Source organism: Lonchura striata, chromosome 17 (assembly GCF_050655825.1).
Source record: "Lonchura striata isolate lonStrDom1 chromosome 17, ASM5065582v1, whole genome shotgun sequence".
In the NCBI taxonomy this organism is placed as follows: Eukaryota; Metazoa; Chordata; class Aves; order Passeriformes; family Estrildidae; genus Lonchura; species Lonchura striata.
In genome coordinates, this window is record NC_140719.1 from 10,661,845 (window position 1) to 10,686,124 (window position 24,280).

Genomic DNA, 24,280 nt, shown 5'->3' on the forward strand with positions numbered 1-24,280 from the left:
AGGAAACCGGCTCCAGCACAGCCCACGTCCAACAGCAACCCCCAGCTCACTTTCATTGCACCCCCAGGAGCAAACCCTGAACCCCTGCAAGGAGCAGCAGCCACTTCTGCAAAGAAGTGGAACCTCTTCTGCAAAGGGGAGTGTATGACATGATGTAAAAGGAAATAGGAAAAAAGTCAGGCCCGGGTAGTGAAAGGAAAACAAGCTCAGTTCTGTGAAGTGAAGATAAAGACCGCAAAAGCAGAAGCACCCTCTGTCCTCCACGTCCCAAACAAGCACACGCAGCACAACGCTCTTCCCCGAGGGGACTTCCAGGCAAAAAAAGCCCTGTGGTGGCTCTTCCCCCGTGGCTCTGCCTTGAGGGATCATCCACTCCTGGCACTCACAGTTTCCTTCCCCTGGCTGTGCTCAGGAAGGCTACAAGGACTACCCAAAGTGGGGAGGAAGCTGACAAACATCCCCTGTTCCAGGGGAAGGAAAGGTGCCCATGCTGGTGACTCACGGTGTGTCCTTTGGAACAGCAGCCCTGCTGAGGGCAGGAGCACTTTTGCTCCAAAACACCATCCCAGCCATGGTGGCACTGGGGGGGTTCTCTCCAGCTGGGCAAGTTATCTCCCACTGTCTCCTTTCCCCCTGAGTGCTCCTGTTGCTGCTGATGGGGCTCAGTCCCCTGCCACAGCTCAGCTGTACCCAGCCCCTGCTTCCCATGCAGAGATGTCCAGCAGAAAGACACCATTCCTTTGGGTTTTCAACACTCTCTGCCTTTCTTCCTGCCTGCTCCGAGCTGCCTCAAACCAGGACCGATTCCAGCAGCCCATAAAAACACAGCAACAAAAGGGGAAACAGGAAAAGAACAGAGAAAGGGCCAGAAGCTGAGCTTAAACCCACCATGAAAAAGGGGTGGTTTTGCCAGGACACCAGGCCAGTGGCAGCAGCTGAGGGCCTGTTCTCTCCCCATCAGTTACTGGGCTCCACAGCTGGGTTTTCCTGACACTCTGCTCCAGGTGTTTCAGCACGGAAAGCTGTGCCCCAGGGGAACAGTACATCACCCAGCACCAGGATGGGGCACAGAGAGAGGGGCCACAGCACCCCATATCTGCCTCTTGTAGGGATCTTACACCTCCTCCCTCGGGCTCTGTGGGTCCCGAGCCCGACAGCAGCTCTGACCCTGTGTCTGTGACCCAGAGGGGCTGCAGAGGGTTCCAAGGGCAGCCTTCTCCACCCTGGCAGCTCAGGGAGAAGGGGAGCTGGCAGCTGGGTCACAGAGGCATCTTGTGACTCACAGGCAGTGAGTCAGTGGCTGGAGCAAGGATTAGGAGCTCAGTGCTCGGTCCAGGAACGAGACAGAGCAGATAAGCAGGATTCCTCCTCCATTTGCTCCTGGTTTGCTTTTAGAGAAAACGAAGAGCCTTCCCACGTGGAGAGACTTCTTCGCTCTTTTTGTGGTTTGGAAATCTAAGGCTCTGCATGGCCACTCCATCCCCAGCCTTCAAGGGGCAGGATCAGATCCCTGAGGTGGTAAAATGCAGGTGCTGGGGGATCAGGCTGAGAGGAAGACTCCTCAGGGCACAGCAAACTCCAGCCACAACAGGGATGACTGATGACCTGCAAACCCTGAATTTCCTACACCCAGGAGCAGAGGTGCCCACCAGCCATTTGCACCCCAGATGGAAACACCACCTCGCGTCCCCTCCCTGGGGACGTGCTGGGATGGGCTCCCCTCGCAGGCTATTCAAAGAAAACTGAGAGCAGCAGGTTTTGCTTCCTCTCTAAGTCGATGGAAAAAAAAGATCTCGCCGACACAGCAGATCTGGCTCTTGCTCCACAGCCCTGAGCCCTGTGCTCGTGATGGCCCCGGCAGCATCCCTGCCCAGATCCAACGCCTCCACAGGGGCAGACTCGAGCACAGGGATGCAGCCCCGCCACCGACTCGCCCACACCCCCGGGGCATTACTGGAAGTGAAACCAGAACGACACGGCTGGTGAAAAATGGTGCATAAAAAATTAATGTAGGTACTGCTCTGCGAGGTTAAATAAAGATCGAGCGTCTCGTCCCAAGTCATTTTGGCTCAGAACAAAAGGTTTGCATTTTACCCAGATGGAACAGAAAAAGCTGCAAAAAAAACCATAACTGAAACAAGTTCAAAACCTGACTGATGTTTTTCTGGGTGTACAGTAGCACCTGGAAGTCACATGCAACATGACAGTTCCCCAGTGCCTGTTCAAATGTGAATTAAAACACGAGGGGTGTTCTGAAGAGTTCCAGCCTACCTGACCTGATGCTACTCCATTAATTCCACCTCTGAAGCAGGGCCCTGGTGCATCAAATATGTTATTTCTGCAGCAGGAACAGCTGCCAGGTGTATTGGGAAGGGGATGGAGATGCACTCAGAGATGATGTTCCTTGAAACTGATTGGAATAGTCACAGCTAAAATGTCAATGCTGGCTTCACACATGTTCATCAGGACACACAGACTTGTTCCTTGTGGCAGCTCCAGGGCAATGCTTGTCCTTTGCATGCATCAGCACCTGCAAGTGACTCCATCTTCACAAAAGCCTTTGCATTCCCTGAGACGTAAAACCTTAAGCACTCCCCAGCTCTCAGCCCGTGCACCAGCCCAGACAGCCAAAAAATTTGTCTTAAGAAGTATCAGCTGCAATAAAATCAACTCTTTTTGTCAAACCTGCCCCTTGCCCTGGCACATCCATGTCCCGCACGAATGAAATGCTCAGCTGGGCACACAAAAGGTGGGACATGCAGAAGGGCAAAGCAAAGATCACAACTGCCAGATCCCACTGGCCCCACGCTGATATTCCCAGAGAGTTTCACCCCACAGTATTCCCAAGCAGCCTGCTTAAACTGTAAACGTAAATGTCTGTGCAGTAACTCGCCTGCAGCAAAGCCACATCTGCCTGGGAATTTTGAAGGTGCACATACTGGGGGGGTGCCCAAAAGCCACAGCCTTGCCTGGCCACACTCTGGCTGAGCTTCCACTTGAACAAGGTTAATTTCAATTTAGCTGAGACACATCCTTAGCTTAGATAAGCTGAACCGCAATAAACCCCACTGAAATAAACGTGTCCACCCATGTGTTTACTCTGCCTTACGTCAACAGGCATTCCCTCCACCAAACCCGCTGTGACCCAACGTGGGCAAAGCTGCCGAGCCCAGACCTTTAGGGGCCCCCTCCTCTAAATCCCATGGCCACAGGCTGCGCAGAGGAGGATGCCAGGGGGGCTGTGCATGCCCTCAGCCCAGCCTGGCCCCGGGCACGCTCTGCCAGCCGGATCAATGGCACCACTGTGCCCCCGGGGCCGCGGAGGGGCTCGCAGCGCCGGTGGCACGGCGACGAGCCCGGCCACGGCTCGCTCTCTGCGTGCGTGTCTGCACCCGGGTGACCCAGTAAACAGCTGAAGCAGAGAAAACGCAGGAACAATCCAGGCAGAGAGGGGCTGACGGGTGAAAGGACGGCGGGAATAAATGCGAGGCTTTGTTCTCCGGTCTCCCTCCCCATGACGCTCGGCTCCTCCATTTGCTGCTGGCATGTGCTTCCCGGGATCTGCCCGGCTCGTCCCAGCCTCCTCCTGACACCCGCGGCCCCGGCGTGTCCCAGCGGAGCCCAGCTGCGGGTTTCAGCATCCCCTGGGCTCTGCAGAGATTCTCCCCTGCCAGGGCATCCCGCTTCTCCCCTGCCAGGGCATCCCGCTACTCGTTCCCCTCCCCGCGGGGAGGTGGAAGAGGCAAGAGCAAGCGCTTGTGCTTTGTAATCAACAAAATCTCACCTTGGGAGCAGTACTTAAACAGGTGTCAAGGAGGCAGGAGGTGCGACGTGAGCAGGTGGCAACACGCCGACACCTGCGGGGGGGGGAAAGGGATGCTCCTGCCAGCTCCGGGTGATTTCCACAGCTGAGGCAAATGAGATTTTAGCATTAACTGGCACCTTTGGGGGGAAAACCACTGGAAAAAGATAAAATTCCTGCTGTTGTCAAGTGCCTGAACACATGCACCGGGAGCCTCAGCAGTGAGGTTTGGCCCCGGGTCCTGCCCTGAGCGCCGAGTGTGCCAAATTTGTGGGCAAGGAATGTGGGTGTCCAGGCTGGGAGGGCAAACTCCCTCCCCAGACCCACAGCCCTGCTCTGTAGGTGCGGGTTTGGCCATGAATCACGTCGGAGCAGCTCCAACACCACACTGGTGCCTGTTCCTCCTGGCCACAGCCTGTTCCCACCCTCACTCATCTGTTCCTGCCACCCTGCCCCGTTCACCCTCTGCCATTACCAGCCACAGGTGAGCACTCCTGCAGCCCACCCTCCCATTTAATTAAATTATTTTGGGGGACACACCCCTGGGATGCCCAAAAGTGCACAATGACCGTGGGGCAGCATCCATGTGAAGAGGGCAGAGGTGCCCACCTTCCTTCCCTGACTCCTTTCCTTTGATGTTCCCTGGATTAAGACCAGTCAAGCCTCAAACAGCCCCATCCTCCCAGAGCTGACTTTTGCTGAGGAACACACCAAAATCCGTGGGAATGAGGACTGGGAGAGATGGAGTTTGTGGAATAACCCCCCCAAGAAGCACCTCAGGGAAGAAGTGTTTGTTATGACACTGGTGTGATCCATAGCTACGCTCTGAGTCACCCCAGCTCTGCCAGGGAAGAACCAGCCAGGCCTGTCCTGTCTTCGTGCCAGTTCTCACTGTTGCAACCGGGACAGAATCGAGTGAAGCACATTGTCTGGAAATCCAGTAATCCCAGTGAGTGTCAGCAGCATTGCTCAGCACGGGGCTCCTACCAGCAGAACTGCAGCTGGGACCAGATAGCCATGGAAAATAGAACCAAAAGCAAACAAATAGCAGCTTTTGGAGGAAAGCTGGGCTGCTTTAAGATGATAAACCAACCTGAGTATTGGCCTTGCCCTGGAGGGTCTGCAGTGCTTGTTGGGGTCACAGCATCAGCCCCAGCTCCCAGGCTCTGCTGCTGCTCTGGTGCACAGAGCCAGACCTTGCCAGCAGCAGGCCACCAAGTGAGCCTTTTAGACAGGAATCTGACCAAAATGCCCCGTGTTTCAGCCTAAACTGGCAGGTGAGGTCCTGAACCCCCCAGCCACATGAAGGTGGTGCTTCAGCATCCTTACTGACTCCCCACAGCTGAGCTTTGCCCCTGCCAGTCCCAGGCAAGGTGCTTTGCTTCGCCCAGCTTGGCTAAACCCTGGTTTCCTGAAGTCAGTTCCAACTTCTAGAGGTGAACCCAAAGCAAACACATAATTTCACAAACACACACTGGCTGGAGCAGGAGCCTGAAGCTCTCAGCTTGAGAGTCTCCATGGAGACCCAACCACTGCAAGGAGCAAGGAAAGGCTGCGTGGTTTTGCTCCATCACATGAAAAGAAGTTCTGGTAAGATGAGTAGCGAGCCCTTTGCAAAGCAGGTTTCCACACAAGCCCTCAGTTCAGCTGCTGGACTGTGGTTAGCAGAAAGCAAAGCCGCTCTAAAAATAATGCCTCAGCATTCCAGATGAAGTTGCCTCCGATGAGTTTCCTCTCCAATCTGCTCTGTTTGCAAGTTAGACCAACTTTGTTTTTCCCTCCCATCGGCTCTGAGGACTCGGCTGGTGCCTGGCAGCCGGAGCCATCCCCATCCTGCCTCTGCTGAGCCTGGGGCTCCCCAGGCAGCTGCTGCCAGCACCCCACATGAGCAGGGAAGACGCCCTTTCCCGCCCCAGCATGTTTCTGACAGCAGAGCTCATCCAAATACCAAGGGTGCAATGAAAACAAAGCGCTGTGGGGCCAGCCGAGGCAAACGGGCCACGCCAGGAGCCTGTGCCTGTGCTTAATCTCCAGTGACATTCAGCTGCCACATAACTCCTGACCCTCAGGTAGAGAGAACTTGGCGTTATCTAATGTAAAAGTGCTGCCCTACAAGAACCCGCGCCAACACAGCCCCGGGAATGTAACCGAAAACCAGAGAGGTGATTTGCATAACATCACAAAAACAAACCCAAACCAGGTGAGGGACAGAGGTTTGAGGAGCTGCAGTCACCAGTGCTCAGCACAGCCCACGCTGCCACGTGCTGAGAATTGGGAAAGGACTTTCCTGGCACCTCTGGCAGAGCTGTTCCCAGGTGCTAGGGGAACAAAAATCCCATCCACAAAGGCCCTTCTGCAATCCCCCTGTGCTAACCCAGTGCCCAGAGCAGCCCTTGCAGCTCTGCCCCTGCTCCGACCCCCTCCCCGTGACTCCTTTCAGGTGGCCAAGCTGTCCTCCCGAGGAGCGGCTGCGATTACTGGGATTACTGGGATTACTGGGATTACTGGGATTAGTGCTCCGTGCCCCAGCTCAGCACTCCCTTTCCCTAATGACTCAGGAGCAAAGTCCAAATGCATCATTCCTGGGGCTGCTGTGACGTGCAGGTGAGTCCCCACCTGGGCACTGAGACACCTGATAACTGGAGTATATCCAAACATCCCAGTCCTTGCCCTGCTGCTGGTGTTCCCAGGAATGCTCCAGGTATGCTGCCACACAGTTTTGGCGTGATGCTTCTCTTCCTGGGCACCAAACCCCACTGCCAGACTCACCTTTCAGCCCACAGATGCTTTTTTCTCTTTAAAACAAAGATCCCACAGGCCCCTGGAACAACAGACACACATTTGGGACCGGCCACGGATGCTGCTGCGGGATCTAACCCACACAAGCATCACAAGATGAGCACATTAACCTGTAAAAGGAGCGAGTCCCACACCTCAACTCTTCCTCCTCAAGGCCAAAGGAACGTTCCAAACCCCAATCCTCCTCACCCAGACCCCGCAGGTGCCGTCCCACCAAAGCAATGCACAAACCCTGCCTGGCCATGAGCCGTGCTGGAGCCCCCCGGGGCCCCCCGCCAGCAGCTCAGCCAGCTTTGTATCCAAATCCTGCTCCTTAGCAACCACATTTTTTTCCCCCCTCTTGCTGAGTCCGTGGGAGATGAAGAAATATTTGAGAACTGAGACAGCCCTGCTGCAAGGATATATTTAAATAAAAGGAGCATGGACGTTTGAAAGCCGGTCATTAGGCAGCTCTGGAGATAAGGGTGTTAGAGAAAGTGTGAGCAGGGCATACCCAGCCTTTAAATGTGGTCTGGAGTGACCTAAATAAGCTCTTTCCTCCTTCAATTACACTCCCCTCGGGGGACACAGTGCCTGGTTAGAGAGCTGGGAAGGGAGATGGAGGAGCTGCTGGCCAGACCAGCTCAGAGGGCCCTAAAAACAGGCTGTGCTCTGGCCCTAAGAGTGGGGTGGTCACAGCCAGATCCCAAATCCCAAACAGTGGTGGGTGCTAAATGGGACCCATCCCTGCAGGCTCAGCTGGCCTGATGCTCCTTTTGCTCATCACACCCCAAAGCCAGGCCCAGGGAAGTGGGGAAATACTCCAGTCCTGCATTTACTTGCCCCTGCCTGGTGATGCCACCCTGAGAGCCAGAAAAAGAGGCTGCAGTGGAGCAATAGTGTGATCTGGGCCAGGGGGCTGAAGCTGAGTGATGCTGAAGCACAGGGGAAGCCTGGGGGGTGGTTTGTCCATTCAGCCTGTGAACAAACACAGATTTCAATTTCCAGGGCTGCCAGTCTGGTACTAAATCCATTAAAACCTGAGTGAGACCCCAGTATGGGGATCCCACCCTTATGGAAACATGGCACAGCAGCCTCTGAGTAAAACAGTTATTACACAAACACATTTGGAAGCTTCTCTCCAGCTTCTCTCCAACCATATAAAACAATAATAATTTTTAAAAACCCCTCCCACCTCTGTTATTCCCACCCTGCATCAGCCACCAACAATCAGCATCCCAGCCTGTTCCAGGCGTCCCCACCAAACCTCTCTGGAAGGGAGCCAGAAGGTAGGTCCCCATCCAAGAAATACCAACAGATGATGTTCATCTGGCAAATTGCAAGGGACATATCAGGTTGTGCCTGGGGGAGGAGAACAGGCTGGGAGAAAAGGATCTTATTCCAAAGGCACCATAGGAAGTGAAAAGAAAATGGCTTTTAAGAGATATCTTTGCCTCTCCCTCCCAGCTGTAGAGAACAAGCATTGACCTACAAGGCAGCTGGGCTGAGCAATTCAAGTTTTCAAGGATTAATTTAGCAACTGAAAATCTCCTAATTGTTCAGAAAACAAACACAGCCAGAACTACAAGGACTTTTTTTATAAGGGCTTTTTTTTTTATGAGTCAGCCCGGCCTCCTCAGAGGTTCAGCAACATCAGCTGCATGAAAGTTTCAGTCTGTGTCATCTGCAGTGGTGTTTTGGGCCATTCCTAGCCAGCAGGACCAGGAGGGCCACCAAATTCACCCTGTGGCTCCTGCTGGACTGGAAGGATTGACACTCAGTGCTGAATATGGAGTGGATTGGAACTGAAAAGGTCAAAACAAAAGGTCTGCAAAGCTGCTCTATCAATCCCCCAGTTGAGACACAGTTGGTTTAAATTTTCCATCCCCCGTGGTTAAAATCCTGGTGAGAGCACTTGGCTCACAGTGATCCTGCTGATCGATACCGTTGCTGTGGGATACAGGCAAAGTCTTCCCTGCTGCCATCCCCTGGGGTCTCAGTGAGGACCAGAGAGAGCCACGAGGACCAGAGAGAGCCACGTTCCCTGCAGCCTGCCCAGCAGCTTTCCAGGGATCCTCCATTCCCTGTGGGACCAGACTATCCACCCACGAGCTCTGCCAAAATCCAGCACAGCTCCCTTTGGCTGAGGTGACAAAGGTCCCACCGTGTCCTGGGGACTGTCACTGGGGCTCAGCAAAACACTGATGGTCCCCGGGGGATCTTATTCAAATAATCTGCTTTCTCCTCTCAGTGTGCATCCGCAGCTCTGCCTGAGGATTGCAACCCCACCAGGCCACCACAGTTGTCACAACAGTGACACATTTTTTCCTCTCCCCGCTCATGCAATGAGCACCAAGGCTGCTCAGGAGGCTGTGGGTCACACAGTGCACCCCTCTGGGCTGCCCCTTTTCTCAGCATCACTTGGAAATAGGGAAAAAAGAAGGAATTTCTGTTCAGGACCGGGAGGAACGCTTGAGCGAGCGGATCTGACCATTCACCAGCACAAACCCACAGAAACGTGGGCACAGAGAGCTCGGGAGCAGCTCTGCCTGGCAGCTGTGCCCGTGCCATGCTCAGGTGAGCTGGGCTTTGCTCAGAGCCAGTGGGGGCCATGCACAAAACATGAACCTCTCTCAGCACAGCATCGCCCAAGATGCTCCAAAGCCTCTCCTGAGCTCCAGAGCCTCCTCCAGGCAGGGCACATTGTCCCATGGGATGAGGGGGGCAGCACGCTGCATGACCCCCTTTTTTCCCTCTTTTCCCCCTCCTGCTCCTGCTCTCCCAGCCAAAAGCGCGGCCCCTCAGCCTCCCGGAGCGCCGCGGGCCGAGGCTGGACTTCCTGCCAGGCATAACACGAACCAGATGATGCACTCCAAAGATGTCAGTACGCCCACCCCCAGGAGAGGAGAGACGGGCGGGGAGAGGAGAGGGGGGGAAAACAAGCTGGATGGAGCTTTCATGAACTCTCACAGAGCTGATGAGCTCTGCCACCAGGCCAGAGGTGAAGCGGAACAGCCGGAGCCTGAGCTCATCCCTTCCTGACCAGGATTTTCCATGGCAGGTTGTGGGGTTGATTGTTTGGGAGAAGGAGCCATTGCCCTCCCCGAAAGGCTGGCTGCCCTCGGCGGATATCTGCACGGCAACGAGAGAGGATTTAGTGGCCATTCCCCCCCTTCCACCGCCCCCATTCCAGCGGGAAGCATCCAGAGCAGCACATCTGCAGCTGGCTCCAAATCCCAGCAAAGCCAGGCTTGCTGACCCTCGCTGGTATTAACCCCTGCACCGCCAGGGCTGCGACTTCTGAGCGGCAAAACCTTCCTCCCGCTGAGCTCCTCCTGACACACCGTTTGCTCCCGATCAGCGACACTCCCACCGCACCGATGACGATCATCCATTGCTAAGATAAAAGGCCCAGCTCTGACTCAGATAATTTCGGGTGCCTCCACATGCAACTGCCATCAACAAAGCACTCGGGCCTCGCTGCGACCAGCCTGACTTTGAAGCACCCGAGGTTGAACCCAAACAAGCACAAATATTTTTGCATCCTCCAGGAAAGTCCTCCCAATGCCCGTAACCTTCCCAGAGGACACTTTTGTGGTTTGGACAAGCCTGAAGCCCTTACGAACAGCTCAGATCTGAGCAGACTCCTGCCTCCCGCAGCCAAAGTCTCAAATGAAATATTAAAAGCCCGAAGTTTTAACAATCAGCCCCTTTCCCTGGGTGCCTGGAGGGAGAGCATCTGGTTTCTCCCTGCCGAGCCTGGCAGCTGCCTGCCAGTCCCCAGGGGCACAGGGACTCACAGCAAAAAAAGCCAAGCACGGGCACCCATTTGTTCAACAAAATGAAGCACCTAAAGCACCTAGAGGGGCCTACAAGAAGGCTGGCGAGACTTTTGCAAGGGCATGCAGTGGTAGGATTTAAGGTGAAGGAGGGGAGATTTAGATTAGATATTAGGAAGAAAATCTCTGTGAGGCTGGTGAGGCGCCCAGAGAAGCTGCGGCTGCCCCATCCCTGGAAGCGTTCCAGGCCAGGCTGGACGGTGCTTGGAGCAACGTGGGGTAGTGGAAGGCATCCCTACCCACGGCAGGGGTGGGGAAAGATGGTTTTTACGGTCCCTTCGAACCCAAACCGCCCCGTGATTCTATGTAACGCAATTCTGCGAAACACTCCGCGGATACCCACAAACTCCGGGCCAGCCCTACCCGCGCTGCCAGCGAGGCGGAGCCCCCCAACCCCCCGAGGGGCGCGCAGCGGGGCCGGGCCGCTCAGCACCCCAAACCCCCCAAATCCCCGCACTCACCTCCAGCGGCGGCAGGTCGGGGTCGAGCTGCGTGAAGCTGTGCAGCACCACGGGGCTGCTCTCGCCGGCCACCTCCAGCCTGACACCGCCCCAGAGGCTCCGCGCCCGCCGGCAGCCCTCGAACATCCTCTCGGGGCCGGCGGGGCCATGGCGCGGCGGGGCGCGGCGGCGGCTCACCATCGGCGGGGCCGCCGCATCCCCGGCCCCGCAACCCGCCGCCGGCCCCGCCAGCCCCCCCGGCTGCCCGGGGAGCCGCAGCGGGGACGTGGGGGCGATGCTCGGGGGGCAGCGCAGCGCAGCGCAGCGGGAGCGGCACGCACCGGGAGCCCGCGGCCGCCCCCGCGCCCGAGCAGCGGCCCGATGTCACGGCGGGGCCGGGACGGAGCCGGCTCGGCTGCGGAGCAGGCGCTGGATTTCCTCCCGAAGCCTCCGCCCGCCCCCGGGGGCCGGCCCGGCGCGGCTCGGCCCCCTCGGGGAGGGGGGACGGGGACACGGGAGGCGAGAAAAGCCCCGAGGCCGCACAAAGCGGGGAGGATGCTCGGGGGGCTGCGGGGGTGGTCAGAGCTCCAGTCCCAGCTGGGCGGGGGAAACGCCGCCGATGGGAAAGTCACACAGGTGACGACGGCTTTGGGAGAGGATCTTTGTGTCACCAGGTGCTGCTGAAGCACCTGGGGTTCGCGCACCACTAGGCAAAGAAAAAGTGTTAACTGCGGGCGAGTGGATGCCGTCAGCACGTGTTTTCATCTGAGCGTTATCCCAGCCCCCCAGCAGCAGCCTCAGCCCCTCGCTGGCCACGGCTGGGCTCGGTGACACGGTCACAGCCCTGCGGGATGAAGTGATGTGAGTCACCGCCAGGCCCCCCATGCACAGGCGAAGGGGGGATTAGGGATTAGAGCGCCTGCTCTCAGCCCAGCAGGGACTCTGGGAAAGCAAAACGAGCCTGGGGGACAGCAGGGCTGCAGATCCCACTTTAGAGGACCCCTGCAACATCATTTTGTTTTCAGAGGCAGAGAGAAACGGGCTGAAGTGTTTGTCATCCATCAGCCCCCTGCGCCGAGCACTGCGTGCTCCAACCCTCCCCTGCTCTTCCCCTTCCCTCCTCGCACACTGCTCAGAAACTGCATCACAGGGCCCGGCCAGTTGCTGCTGACACCACCAAAACCCGGACTTTCATGCCTCAGCTCCCTCTGCAGCTGAAATAACATCGGCCTCCCAGGGCCTTCCAGCCCTGCAGCTTGATTTCCAGCGAGGATGGAGCCAAGGCTCACATGTCCAGCTCTGCCCAGGGCACCAGCAGCTCCTGCCCGGGCAGGAAGGGATTAACAAAGCTGCCAGGCTGTGATAGCTTCCAACTGGAAAGTTTACCAGGCAGAAGGATGAGCCAGGACAACGTGGGTTATTGTCCTGCTTTATCTGGAGCCAAAGAGGTCAAAGGAAACTTCCTGGACATCCTGGGAAAGGGGACCCAGCCCAGCAGCAGGGCCTTGCACTGCCCCACATCTCTGGGGGGCAATACACACTCCCTGCAGAGGTGTCCCCAGCCCCACTGCCACGTCACGCAGGAACCATGTGGCACTGCAAGATGTGCTGTTAAACTCGGTGCTGTGCATCCCTCTGCTCGGGACACGCTAAAAGCAGAGTTAGGGACCTGGTTTTCCAGCAGAAAGCACTGCTGCCTCTCTGGGCTGTGAAATATTTGAGAGGGAGACTGCTTTGCTTCATGTTTGAGTCTTAGGGCAGAGTAATCACAGCCCAGGCCTGGACTCGCTTGGCACGGCGGGAGTGCACACAGCAAACAACAGCAGCACTCATTTGCAGCTGGCAGAGCCCTCCCAGAGCCTCCAGCTTCGTCTGACCTCTGCAGAAAGAAGCAGCTCTGTTTGATGGGCAATTTTCTGCGTCCCCCGGTTGACCACTAAAGATGGTTTCAGGGGAAAAACACTTCTGATAATGGATAATAAATAATATAAGGCAGGAAGGCAACTGCGGGGGTTTAAAAATAGCCAGTCAGTTTCCTTTCTCCTCTCTGGGGAACCTTCTGGGTCTGAAAAGCAAAACACTCAAAGCGGGGTCAGGAGCCCAAGTTCAGGATGTTTGCTCTGCCCAGCTAACCCCAAACACTCGGCTGTCAGGGGCAAGGCTCTTGAAAATCATGAGATTCAAAGCAAATAACTTTTCAGGGCTTCTTGTTTGCCTTTAAGCACCCAGGTGGAAGGGAACAGGCAGCATCACAGCCTCAGGTTTCCCTCCAGCACCCTTGAAGGTCAAGAAATTGTTACAAAATGTGATTAATTGACATGCACGTGACTTCGGGGATTTAAGAAAACGATCAATGCTTGAGTGACTCATTAAAAAAATATACTGCGAATTTGCACTTGGCAAACTCAGCAAGAAACTTTTCACAACGCACTGAGTTTTCCTTGTCATCTCTAAATGTCCCATCGACTCTGGCAGGCCCAGGAATTGGGTGCTGTGGGAAATCCACCGATTTTTGTCTTCCCACCGCTCTGAAATCAGCTCTTGGCTGGATAAATAAAAACCCACACAGCTAACACTGGAGCAGCTCTGCTCCTCTGCTGCAGTCTCCAGCCTTTCCTGCAGGGTCAATAACGTGGAGAGGGTAACACAGAGAAACTTTTGGAAACTTTAAGCCAGTTTTCTGGTTTGGGAATCAATCTGTTATAGTCAGGACTTGCAGATTCAGACTCAGTTAATAACTGGGCTCAGCCTGGACCCCGAGTTGTCTCTCCTCAGCACAGGGTGTCTGAAAATTCCCTCAGCTGCATCCTCCAGCCCTCCTTTGCTTTCATCTCCCTGCTCTGCTGCTGAGTGGGGCTTTCCAGCATCTTTCCAACAGGGCAAAACTCACAGTGACCCAGTTCCTGTGCTCAGTGTTGCTGTGGGGTTTGGTTTATTTTGCCATCAAGTGAGGCTGCCCACCCCAAAGCATGGCTCACAAACACTTCCACAGGAGTTGCTCCTGCCTGGCATCAGCTGCCTGCAAACAACCCAGTGCTCCTGCCACCATCCTCAGGGCACTGCCACCACCCCCAGGGCACTGCCACCATCCCCAGGGCACTGCCACCATCCTCAGGGCACTGCCAGCACACCAAGGGTGCTGCCAGCACCCCCAGGGCAGGGCCAGCACCCCCAGGGCACTACCAGCACCCCCAGGGCACTGCCAGCACCCCAGGGCACTGCCACCATCCTCAGGGCACTGCCAGCACACCAAGGGTGCTGCCAGCACCCCCAGGGCAGGGCCAGCACCCCCAGGGCACTGCCAGCACCCCCAGGGCACTGCCAGCACCCCAACAAACCCCTGTTCCCTTTGAGCCTCAGTGAAACCACAGCAGGACCGACGCCAGGAGCTGCAAAGAGCTGATCTCAGCCCTGAGCAGAGGAGGCAGGAATCACCCTCACCACCTCTAACTGAGCCCCTCTGGAGCATCACACACCTCCAGCTTTCACTGTTGGACCAGCAAGAGAGCCAGGACCCAAATCTGCAGCCTCTGAGGGGAACTGGGCTGCTTTATGTGGGAGTTGCAATGTTGTCCAGCCTCTGTCCCAGCTCTGGCACCAGCTCACAAGGCGAGTCTGTGTCGGGCTCTGACATGGAGCCCTTAGCACTTCCTTCTATTGTGCAGCTGGGGAAGCCCTTTTCTTGCTGTTTTCAAGACATTTTGCAGGAAAAGTGATACCTAGTTACAAGAATTACTAGCTGGAGGTTAGGCATTACATGCTAGATCAAAATCTTTTGGGCATTCCAATTTTAATTGGAAAATACTTTTGTTTTCACTGCTCAGACTCAGCTGGAAGGTTGTTTTATAAGAAATATAATAATAATAATAGTAATAATAATAATCCAACAGTAAACAACCGGTACTGTCTCTTCCACTTCAGGATGAGGGGGAAAGCTTGTGCAAGAAGGGAAAATTTTGTCACTGCTCTGTCCATACAATCTGTAAGAGATGCGAGACTGGGTTCCCCCAGATTTGGGGACCAACAGATCTCAGACCCTCACAGACCCACTTCTCACTCCCAGCATGACCAATGTCCTGATTTAACCAGATTTTAGATGAGAGCCACCCACCACTTGCCACCGCTTACAGCAGGCACGGATTTTAGGAGATTCTCTGCTGAGTATTTCAGACCCAGGGCAGTTGGGTCACTCTGCCTCCAGGTTTTGGGCATTTTTCGGGGCTGTTTTTGACAGATCAGGCACTGTGAACGCTGTGCTGGCAAGCATTAACACAGCCAGGCAAGCCCCTAATTACTGTCAGCTCCTAGCAGAGGAAGCACAGCAAATCCCCAGGCAATCAGGATCTAAAAGTCTCCATCCAGCTATTCTGTGTTTCATTTCCTGCAGCCCCTGTGCACAGCTGGGCTACGGCAGCTCCTGCCGAGGCTGCCGGTCCTGAAGCTCAGCAATTATTCCACAAGCCTTGGAGACTCCAGAGCTTGCAGGGATATTTCTCCTCCATCCTACTCCTTACACCACCCCCTTGGCCGTAGCAGAATCATAGATTTTTTTGGGGAGGTTGGGTTTTTTAGATTCCAACAGGTTTGGGTTGAAAAGGACCTTAAAGATTGTCTCGTTCAAACCCTGCCATGGAAAGGGGCACCTTCCCTGTCCCACATTGCTCCAAGCCTGGCCTGGGACACTTCCAGGGATCCAGGGGCAGCCACAGCTTCACTGGAGTCTCACCACCCTCACAGGGCACATTTCTTCCTAATATCTAATCTAAATCAGCTCTCCTTCATTTTAAAGCCATTGCCCCTTGTCCTGTCACTCCAGACCCTCGAGCAAAGTCCTGCTCCAGCTCTCTTGAAGCCACTTTGTGCTCTGGGCTGCCAAGATTGCCCCAGAACCTTCTCTTCTCCAGGCAATTTATGAAGTATTTGAGGAGTTCCCATTAGGGCAGCAAGCAACAACACAAACATCAATTTCCCAAACCTCTAAAATCCCATCAGAACAAGGCCAACATGTGGGGTGGGGGAAGACCAAGCCACTTTCTCAGAAAGAAGCGACCACAGCACACTTCAAGCAGGCACCTGGATTCCTTGGCAGCAAAGAAGAAAATACTCAGAAAAATAAGAGGCAAGACACAACTAGTGATATCAAAATGTGCCCAAAAAGCTGAAGACAGCAGGGCCCAAGGTGTGGAAAGCACCCAGAGACCTCAGGGAGTTTTGCAGGGCACTGCTGGCAGGGGGATGCAGGGAGCAAAGCTCACCATCCCAGGACACCCAGTGAGTTTTGTTAGGGACATCCCCACCCCGGGAGGAAGCTGCAGCTCCTGGTGGCAGCGTTTTCCCTTTTGTGGCTCTCTCCTGAGTGCAGAGTCCAGCAGGCTTTGAACTGCTGCAGACACACCAGAGCTCCTCTGCTAAGGACCATTATTTCTTGAGCTGTTTGTCTTTAAAGGCAGCTTTTATCTCCCTATCACCTTTCTGCCAGAGTGTTTCAGTCAGCTCTTTCAACAGATACCACCTAAGGTGCCTGCAACCAAAAGGAAAACAGGAAAAACATTTCTCCCTGTTGCTTAGCAATCAGTGTGTGGTGGGTTCAAGCCTCTCGGGTGCTCCGTTATTTTAATTTCCATCATTGCTTGCCTGGCTTTTCTACAGAACAGCCAGGGAAAGGAAAACCACTGGTGGAAAAGAGGGGAAAGGTTATGGAGCCACAAAAAAAATTGCAGGGAAAGGTGGAAATAGGTGTAGCCCCTCAGGATAAGGGGAACTCAGTTCTGAAATCAAGCTGTTCCTTCTCATCTGCCAGAAAAATTAAATGAAACAGTGAGATTTCATTTTATATTGAAAACACACATCCACCACCTGGGTGGATACAGAGCAGAGCAAAGCTCTGGCTCTCCTCACCTTTCAAAAACACATCCAAGGGCAGGCAGTACAATTTTCCACCCACAACAACCAGCCAAAATGACACGTTCAGCTGAATCGTGTAAAAGGAGAATCCCAGAAACAAGAGGCTCTGGAAACTGATCCACGGAGAAATCCCAGTGGACAACAGGGAAACTTTGCTTGGCAGAGCAGCTCTTCCTCCTCCTCCTCCTCCTCCTCCTCCTTCTCCTCCTCAGCTCCTCCCCCAGCCCAAGCTGCAGCCCTGCTGCTGGAAGGATGTGCCTGGACACAGGTAAGGGAGGAATTGATTTATTATAGAAATCTGGATATTGATCTAGTACCGATATCCAACTGTGACGGACAAGAACTCTCTAACAGTTTAAAGTTAGATAGTGTGTGTTTATTGTATGTGGGATTGCTCCCAAATACACACCGTGCCTTCCAGGTGATTACAGAGTCTTTTTATCCATACAAGTATTGAATACACAAAATACAAATCCATATTCATCATTTTGGTACATCCCATTCCCCACTTCATATGCTAATCACTCCAAAAGCCATTCAGCATGCGTGGTTTGTCCCTTGAAATGGGTCGGTGTCCCTTCCATGGGGAGGAGTCCCAAAATGAGGAAGTCAATGAAGTCTTCCTCGTTCTGACCTTTCTACCTTTTCAATGCAAATATGACAAATGAACTCTTGGTAGAACTCCCATTCCTTGTCTTCAGTTGGTTTCAGAACAGAGGAGGCCACAATTGTCTTATGTTCCTAAAAGCAATTTGTCAGTTTGTGTATTCTTCATTATAAACCCAGCTAACTCAACATTGTGCTGACAAACAATCAATTATTAGTTAACTGCTAACTCTTAACTTCATCTAGGCCTACTCATTTATTTTAATTAATTCTAGTAAGGCTTATTTCTAACAAAAATCTTAGCTCCTCTAAAAATCTCTAAATTCCTTAAAACTGACATTTCAGAATGCTGCCCCAAAGCTGCTGAGAAGTGCAGGAGAAAAGTGATGCCATAGCACAGGCACAGGGAAGAAGCACATGGAGTTGATCCCTTGCACAAGATTATATTATATTATATCATCTGCAAAGGCCAGCTTAAAAATGGTGCCAAAACAGGCTGCAAGGTGCTGAGTCGATCTGAAGAGATACAGGTAGGGAAATAAAACAGATTTGCACAAAATTCTCCCAGTATAGGAATAAGGTGGAACAGATTTAAATGCCAGATCATGGGGATAAAGGAAGCAACAGGAAAGTTACACACACACAGCACGTTAATAACTGAGATTACTGAGAATAAGAAACCCAGTTAAACAGGAACAGAGCCCCTTAAGAGGGGGTATGAAAAGGATGTTCCAACAATGGTCCTGGATCTCCTCTGACCGCCCAAACGTCAGAAAAAGCATAAATCAAAACCCAGACACGTCAGGAAGCTGCAAGAAAGCTCGGTCTGGAGTGAGGAGAGAAACCTTGGAGCCACGCTCCAGCAGAGTGCAGAGCTGATGGGATTGAAAGCCAGCAGCCAGGAGAGGAGCCAGAAGAACCTCAGGGATGAGGGAGAGGAGCTGCAGGAGGAGCAGCAGCAGCAGAGCCCGGCAGCTGGAGCAGCAGCAGCGCCCAGCGCTGACACTGCCAAGTCATCCTGGCCAAATCCACCACGGGCTGGGCAGGGATGCGGTGAGTGGACATGAAAACATTCTGCTGTGACAGCCTGAGCACACACTTACTGCTCTTGGCCACGTGAGAGTCAGGAAAAGGGGCTGGCAAGAGCTGGAGAGGGAAAGTTTCACTGCTCAGCCCTGAGCCGGCTATTGCAGAGATGAAACAAGCAGCGACATGGCTGAAAAGTCAATTAAGAATTGGAAAAGTCTTTCAGTATTCCCAGGTATTGTTAGGCGCTCAAAGGATGTTTAAAAAAAAAATGATTTTCCCTTTGGTAATTACCACTTTGAAACGTTTCCGTTCCGCATTGTTTTAGAAGGGGAAGTTATTCCAGGGCCTCTCTCCACGGCCAGCAGGACTCTTTTTGTTGTGGGGGTTTTGGCACGGAGGAGCAGTGCTCTCCCAAACAATACTGTATGCCAGTGACTGAGAGCCAGGTTTGTCCCTCACGGTGGCAGAAATATCAACAAACTCATCAAGTGCCACCAGGTCACACCACGGCTGAGTCCAGCCACAGTGCTGCTGACCCTCCCAACTTTTTGCTTTTGAGTCCATGATTTATGTTGTTTTTCCTTCAAGCCTTGGCTCTGGGAATCACGTTGAGTGCCAAAAGAATTTCAGGTTTTATTAAAATAAAAGGTTATCCCATGAGCACTGAAACTACTTGTGTTGCTTCCTATGGTTTTGTGTCTCGAGACTGGTTTTGGTGCCTAAAAATGTACGAACCGAGAATGAAAATGTTTTTGTGGTTAAGTGTGTGTAAGGAGCATCTCCCACGTGGATTTGCTGGTGTCTAATAATACATGAACTCATGCTACAGATGTTTTGGGGCATTCACAAGACTCTTTTCCTCCTCTCAACCATCTCATTTCATCATCTCTGCATAGACTTAATTATCTGCGAGCCCCCAGCCAGATCTGCAAGGCAGGTCGGCAGGTTCAGAAGTCATGTGGGGAGAGAGGGCACAGCCAGAGGGACACCGTGACAGCATCAGCCTGATTTTGGTAGGAAATTACATTTTAAGCTCCTTCTGGCTCCCCTGACAGTAGGGGAAACAGCGAGGAAACACGACCCGAGCTGCTGCAGGAGCAGACAGCGAGTGGAACAAGCTGCTCCCGAGGGGCTCCCCCAGATTTGTGCACCACTGGGGCCCTGAGGAGCTTCTCCCCTCTTTGCCTCCCGTGGCAAAGCAGAGCTCACGGCCTGGTCCACCCGTCCCTGAGCTGCCAGCCCCACTGCAGGGTGGTTTTAACCCCAGCAGCGAGGATCAGCCCCGTGTCCAGGGCTCATTTCCCAATGCCACTCGTGCCACGCGGGTACGGAGCGGTGTCAGCGTTTCCGTGACGCGTGGGCACGTACCACGGTGGCACAGACGGTGCCACCCAGCCAGGGCATGCACTGAGTCATCTCTCCCAGCAGCCAAACCCCCAGGGAGCTTCCCTGTCCCTCTCCTTGCCCCAGCTGAGAGTCACCTTTGACAAAGCTCCGTCCCAGGGCACAGCTGGCACTCGTGGGAGTGGAAGTGTGCCACAGGTCTCAGGGTCTGGTGCCGTTCTGAGACCAGCTGGACTGTCAGCAGCAGCCAGCTCTTCGATTATAGATAAATAAATAACTGGGGAGGGCTGGGAGGGCCACTTCCCCCCAGGGGCTGCGGGTGCAGAGGCGTCGGGAAAAGGTGGAGCTGCACCCACTTAACTTGTCTGCCTCCTCCCCTGTGCTTCCCGCATCCCCGTCTGCAGAAAGGGAAATCCGGGATTTTCAGCTGCTTTTGATTCCCTCTCGCTCTGCACGCAGCTGGGTGGGGAGGGATCAATCTCCATTTCCTGGCTCCAGACAGCTCCGGGGCTGCCCGGGCGGGATCCCCCCGGCCAGGGGCTCCCCGAGCCCCGACCGCGACAGTGCCGGAGCCCGCAGGGCTGGAGCATCTCCTCCATCCCGCTTCCCCTGCCCTCAGCGCTTCTCCCCAGAGCCCCCAGAAGCGGCTCTGCCCGGCCAGCCCGGGCTCTGGACCGCAAACCACATCGCTCCTCCTTCCCCGCTCGGTTGCAGTTTCTAACTCGCGTTCAGTTTCCTGGGGAAGGCACTGTGATGAAAGAAAAACCCCTGACCCTCAGAGCAATGCACACGGGAGCCTGAAGGATGAGCGGAAGGGGGTTATTAAGGGAGATTTTTGGGTGCTGCTTCCCTGGCAGGCAGGAGAGGAAGCCCCCTGGTCTCAGGTCAGCACTGCATTTCCCTGGCACCAACATCACAGCCAGACATCACCGAGATTGTGACACCCAAACCAGCCTTGTCCTCCTCAGGACACCCAAACCAGCCTTGTCCTCCCAAACAGCTCCTCAGGACACCCAAACCAGCCTTGTCCTCCCAAAGAGCTCCCCAACACCTCCAGGTGAAGGGCCTGATGCTCACAGCTGTCCTTGAGGATCTCACAGCACCCAAATTACAAATGCAGTTATCAGCAGGATGGGAGTGGGTGTTTCACACTCCTGGGCTGTCAGCTGGAAGCCAAAACCCAATGTCCTGCTGCCAAAAGCTGCTGCAGCCCCAGCACACCCAGGGACAACCCCAGAGAAGCCAGGAGAGGAGTGAGGACACAGGGTTGAGGAGATGCCTGAACAGAGGTGACAGAAGAAAATCAGATTTTGGATGCAAACAGCCCTTGAGGTTCTTCAAGTCAGGCCTGCACCAGCATCTTTATGGAAGTGGTGCCCCAAAGCCTGAGCTCTGGAGCACAGCACTGGGGTGCAGCATGTGCTGTCCTCTCCAGACACCACGAGTGATGCCACACGCATGACTCCAGGAACCCCGAGTTAAAAATACCAAATATCACAAGTTCTGTCCCATCTGAACCAGCAGCTCTGCCTGTCCTGTTACACCACTGTCATATGATGGAGCAGGCAGGAGGATTTGGGGAGAACCAACTCCTGGGGCAGTGCAGCCCATCCTTCCAGCAGTGTTGACACCACAAAGCTCTCCAGGTTGTGCAGAGGAGGGGATGGAGCCACGGGCAGGCAGCACCCACACCTCCAACTCAGCACCTCCACCGAGGGCAGGATAGCCAGGGGCAAACAGTCCCCTTGCTCTGGCAAAGGCCCAAAGCAGGCAGCAAACAGCCTGTCTCTGACGGCCTGTGCTGTGCCAAACCAGTCGGCAAACTGGATTTGTGTTATCTGAGCACGCCTGGGCAGCGCCGGCAGCGCTCACGGCACACTCCTGCAGGAGCTGCAGGTGACAGAGCCAGCCCGGTGACAGAGCCAGCCCGGTGACAGAGCCAGCAAGTTGCACTTACTGAACCAAAGTGTCAGGAGGCAGCTGCTCCGAGGCTGATCTGCCCTGAGTCAGGGTGCCAGCCCAGCCCTGGGGCAGGGATGGAGCCAGCAGGGATGGAGCCAGCCCCGGGGCAGGGATGGAGCCAGCAGTGATGGAGCCAGGGATGGTGCCAGCCCCGGGGCAGGGATGGAGCCAGGGATGGTGCCAGCCCCGGGGCAGGGATGGAGCCAGGGATGGTGCCAGCCCCGGGGCAGGGATGGAGCCAGGGATGGTGCCAGCCCCAGGGCAGGGATGGAGCCAGCAGGGATGGAGCCAGGGATGGTGCCAGCCCCGGGGCAGGGATGGAGCCAGGGATGGTGCCAGCCCCGGGGCAGGGATGGAGCCAGGGATGGTGCCAGCCCCGGGGCAGGGAGCCCCAGGATCTGGCTGTGCAGCTGCCCCGGCGGCACCTGGAGCCACCAGAGAGGCTCTGCCGATCCCACGGGATCTTCGGGATGGAAACTGAGAGCTGAGAGCGAGAGAAAGCTGCAAGTGCAGGGAAGAGATCCCATTTCACTGGAGAGGGGGAAAGTGCATGAGGCAGAGCCTGTACCTCCGGGAAAACCACGTCTACAGAGTAAAAGCTGCTCGAGGAGCAAATTCTCACATTGCCCTCAAGCTCCAGATAGAAATGTTGGTGCTGAAGGATGGGGTGGAAGAGCAAAGAAGCAGAGAAGCACTCTAGGAGGTCACCTTGAACACCACGTTCTTAGCTGGGGACAGGTTGTAATGCCACCAAAATCAGAGGCTTGGCCTGGATGTGCACCAGCTGAGGGTGTTTTACCTCATTTTCTCACAAGCACAGACTCAGCCAGGCCACTTAGAAAAATATATTGAATATAGTTCAACTGAACAATTACTGGAAACATCAGCTCCTTCTGCCTCGTACACAGAGAATTAGCACAGCTTTAATTGCACCAGTAACTCTCCGAGGGCAGCAGTGAGAGCTGCTCAGGCAAGTCCAGCCCCTGCAGTGAGCACACAGGAGGTGACCACCACAGACCCACTGGTGTGGCCACACATGGGCACAGACATTTGGTGAGCACCGGGCATCTCAAAACCTGCAGAGGTGACAGAGTTCAGGCAATAATGACAAGCCCTTGGCCCAGCATGAGCCCTGAGACAGGGCTCCCCAGGGGTGCTGGCTGAGGCTCCAGAGGTCTGTGCTCTCATTCTGCTTCAGCAGCTCTTGTCTGCATCACCAACACCCTGCTACCTGCTTATTTGTAGTAACCCTGCTATTACTGGCCTGGCACTCCCAGGGCTGGATTTCTCATGTTTATTCGGTGTGGAAGCACAGGCACAGGTGAATGCTTTAGCACCAGTGACCCAAACAGCAGCAAATGGGGACCCTTTTCCCCATCCCTTTTAAAACAGTGTAAGGGCTCAGCCATCACACCAACCCCTCCCTCCCTGAAGCCTCGCCCAGGGCTGGAAGCAGGAATTGTCCTTCCTGGGACAGCACAAAGCAGTGTCAGGTGGCTCGTGGGGCAGTGCTTTGATGCTCTCCCCCAGCACTGGGACAGCAGCACAGGGGTTACACACATCCCTGGGGCTGCAGGGACACCCCAGCACTGCATGGATGTGCACAAAGCCAGGGCAGTCCCCACAAATCACAAGACTTTACGGCGTGCTCCTAAATCTCTGCCCTTACAGATGAGAATTAAACCTGGGAGTCTTTTTCCATAGTTTCTCATGATCTCCAAAGAAACCAAGCAATGATTTGTCTGAGGGAAAAGGAGAGTTTGGCCAAGAGCTGGGATCGAGGAATTTGTTGTTTTTGACTGCAGCCGTGGTCAGGAAATGGTCCTAGAGCTCATTTGCAGCTCCTCCCTCTCGATAACATCTACCATATGCACGCAGTGGAAAAGAATCAGCTTTTGATACAGACACGGCAGACTTTGATTCACCACGGGGCTGTTGGCAGCTTCACTTCAACCTGGGATTGACACCAGCATCAGCTCCTGGCCCTGTTTGACTCCCAGTTAAAGCCTTTCCATCCCCAGCAACTTCAACCTGGGATTGACACCAGCATCAGCTCCTGGCCCTGTCTGACTCCCACTTAAAGCCTTTCCAGCCCCGATGGGGGAAGTAACACCATTCCCAGCCAGTTCTGCAAGGATTAATTTGCTATTTAATGCAGCACTCCGAGGTGATAGCGGGTGTTGCGTTGCGGACAGGAACAATGAAGTCGGAAATTAGCAGCTCATTACTGCTGGTCTGAAAGTTTTCTTTCTGTGTGCCACAGGACAGCGTTTCACGCAGGATGCCCGGGTTGCAGGCAGATAAAACTCTTAAAACTCTGCCGAATGAGGTCTCAAATGCGGCAGGGAATAAGCCCGTGCTACACCAAACCCGGGAACTAATCATCAGTTCCCATCTCCAGCTCCTCTGAGCCTGGCTCTAAGGTCAAACCAAGCTTTTATCTTCTCCTGTATTTCAGTATGCTGAGGAAAAAAAAATAATATTAGAGGAATAAATTAGCATGTGAAATGTAATTTAACTAATTAGCTCGCTGGGGTGGAAAACACTTGCTAACCACTTTGAAGTCAGACCAGCTG

The 24,280-nt window shown here is 54.4% G+C and overlaps 1 protein-coding gene across 9 annotated transcripts in view; it reads right to left on the reverse strand.

Moving 5' to 3' along the window:
- The window catches only part of RALGDS (ral guanine nucleotide dissociation stimulator), a 56,722-nt gene that overhangs the window by 12,531 nt on the left and 19,911 nt on the right, over positions 1-24,280 (reverse strand). For 3 of the 9 annotated variants that reach the window (XM_021543550.3, XM_021543549.3, XM_021543548.3), the window contains exon 1: positions 10,881-11,075. The exons of the other annotated variants lie outside the window; for them this stretch is intronic. In XM_021543550.3, coding sequence (XP_021399225.1) covers positions 10,881-11,060 — 180 coding nt within the window. In that variant the 5' untranslated portion in view covers positions 11,061-11,075. Of the gene's footprint in view, positions 1-10,880; positions 11,076-24,280 lie in introns of those variants that run through there. 9 annotated transcript variants of the gene reach the window in all.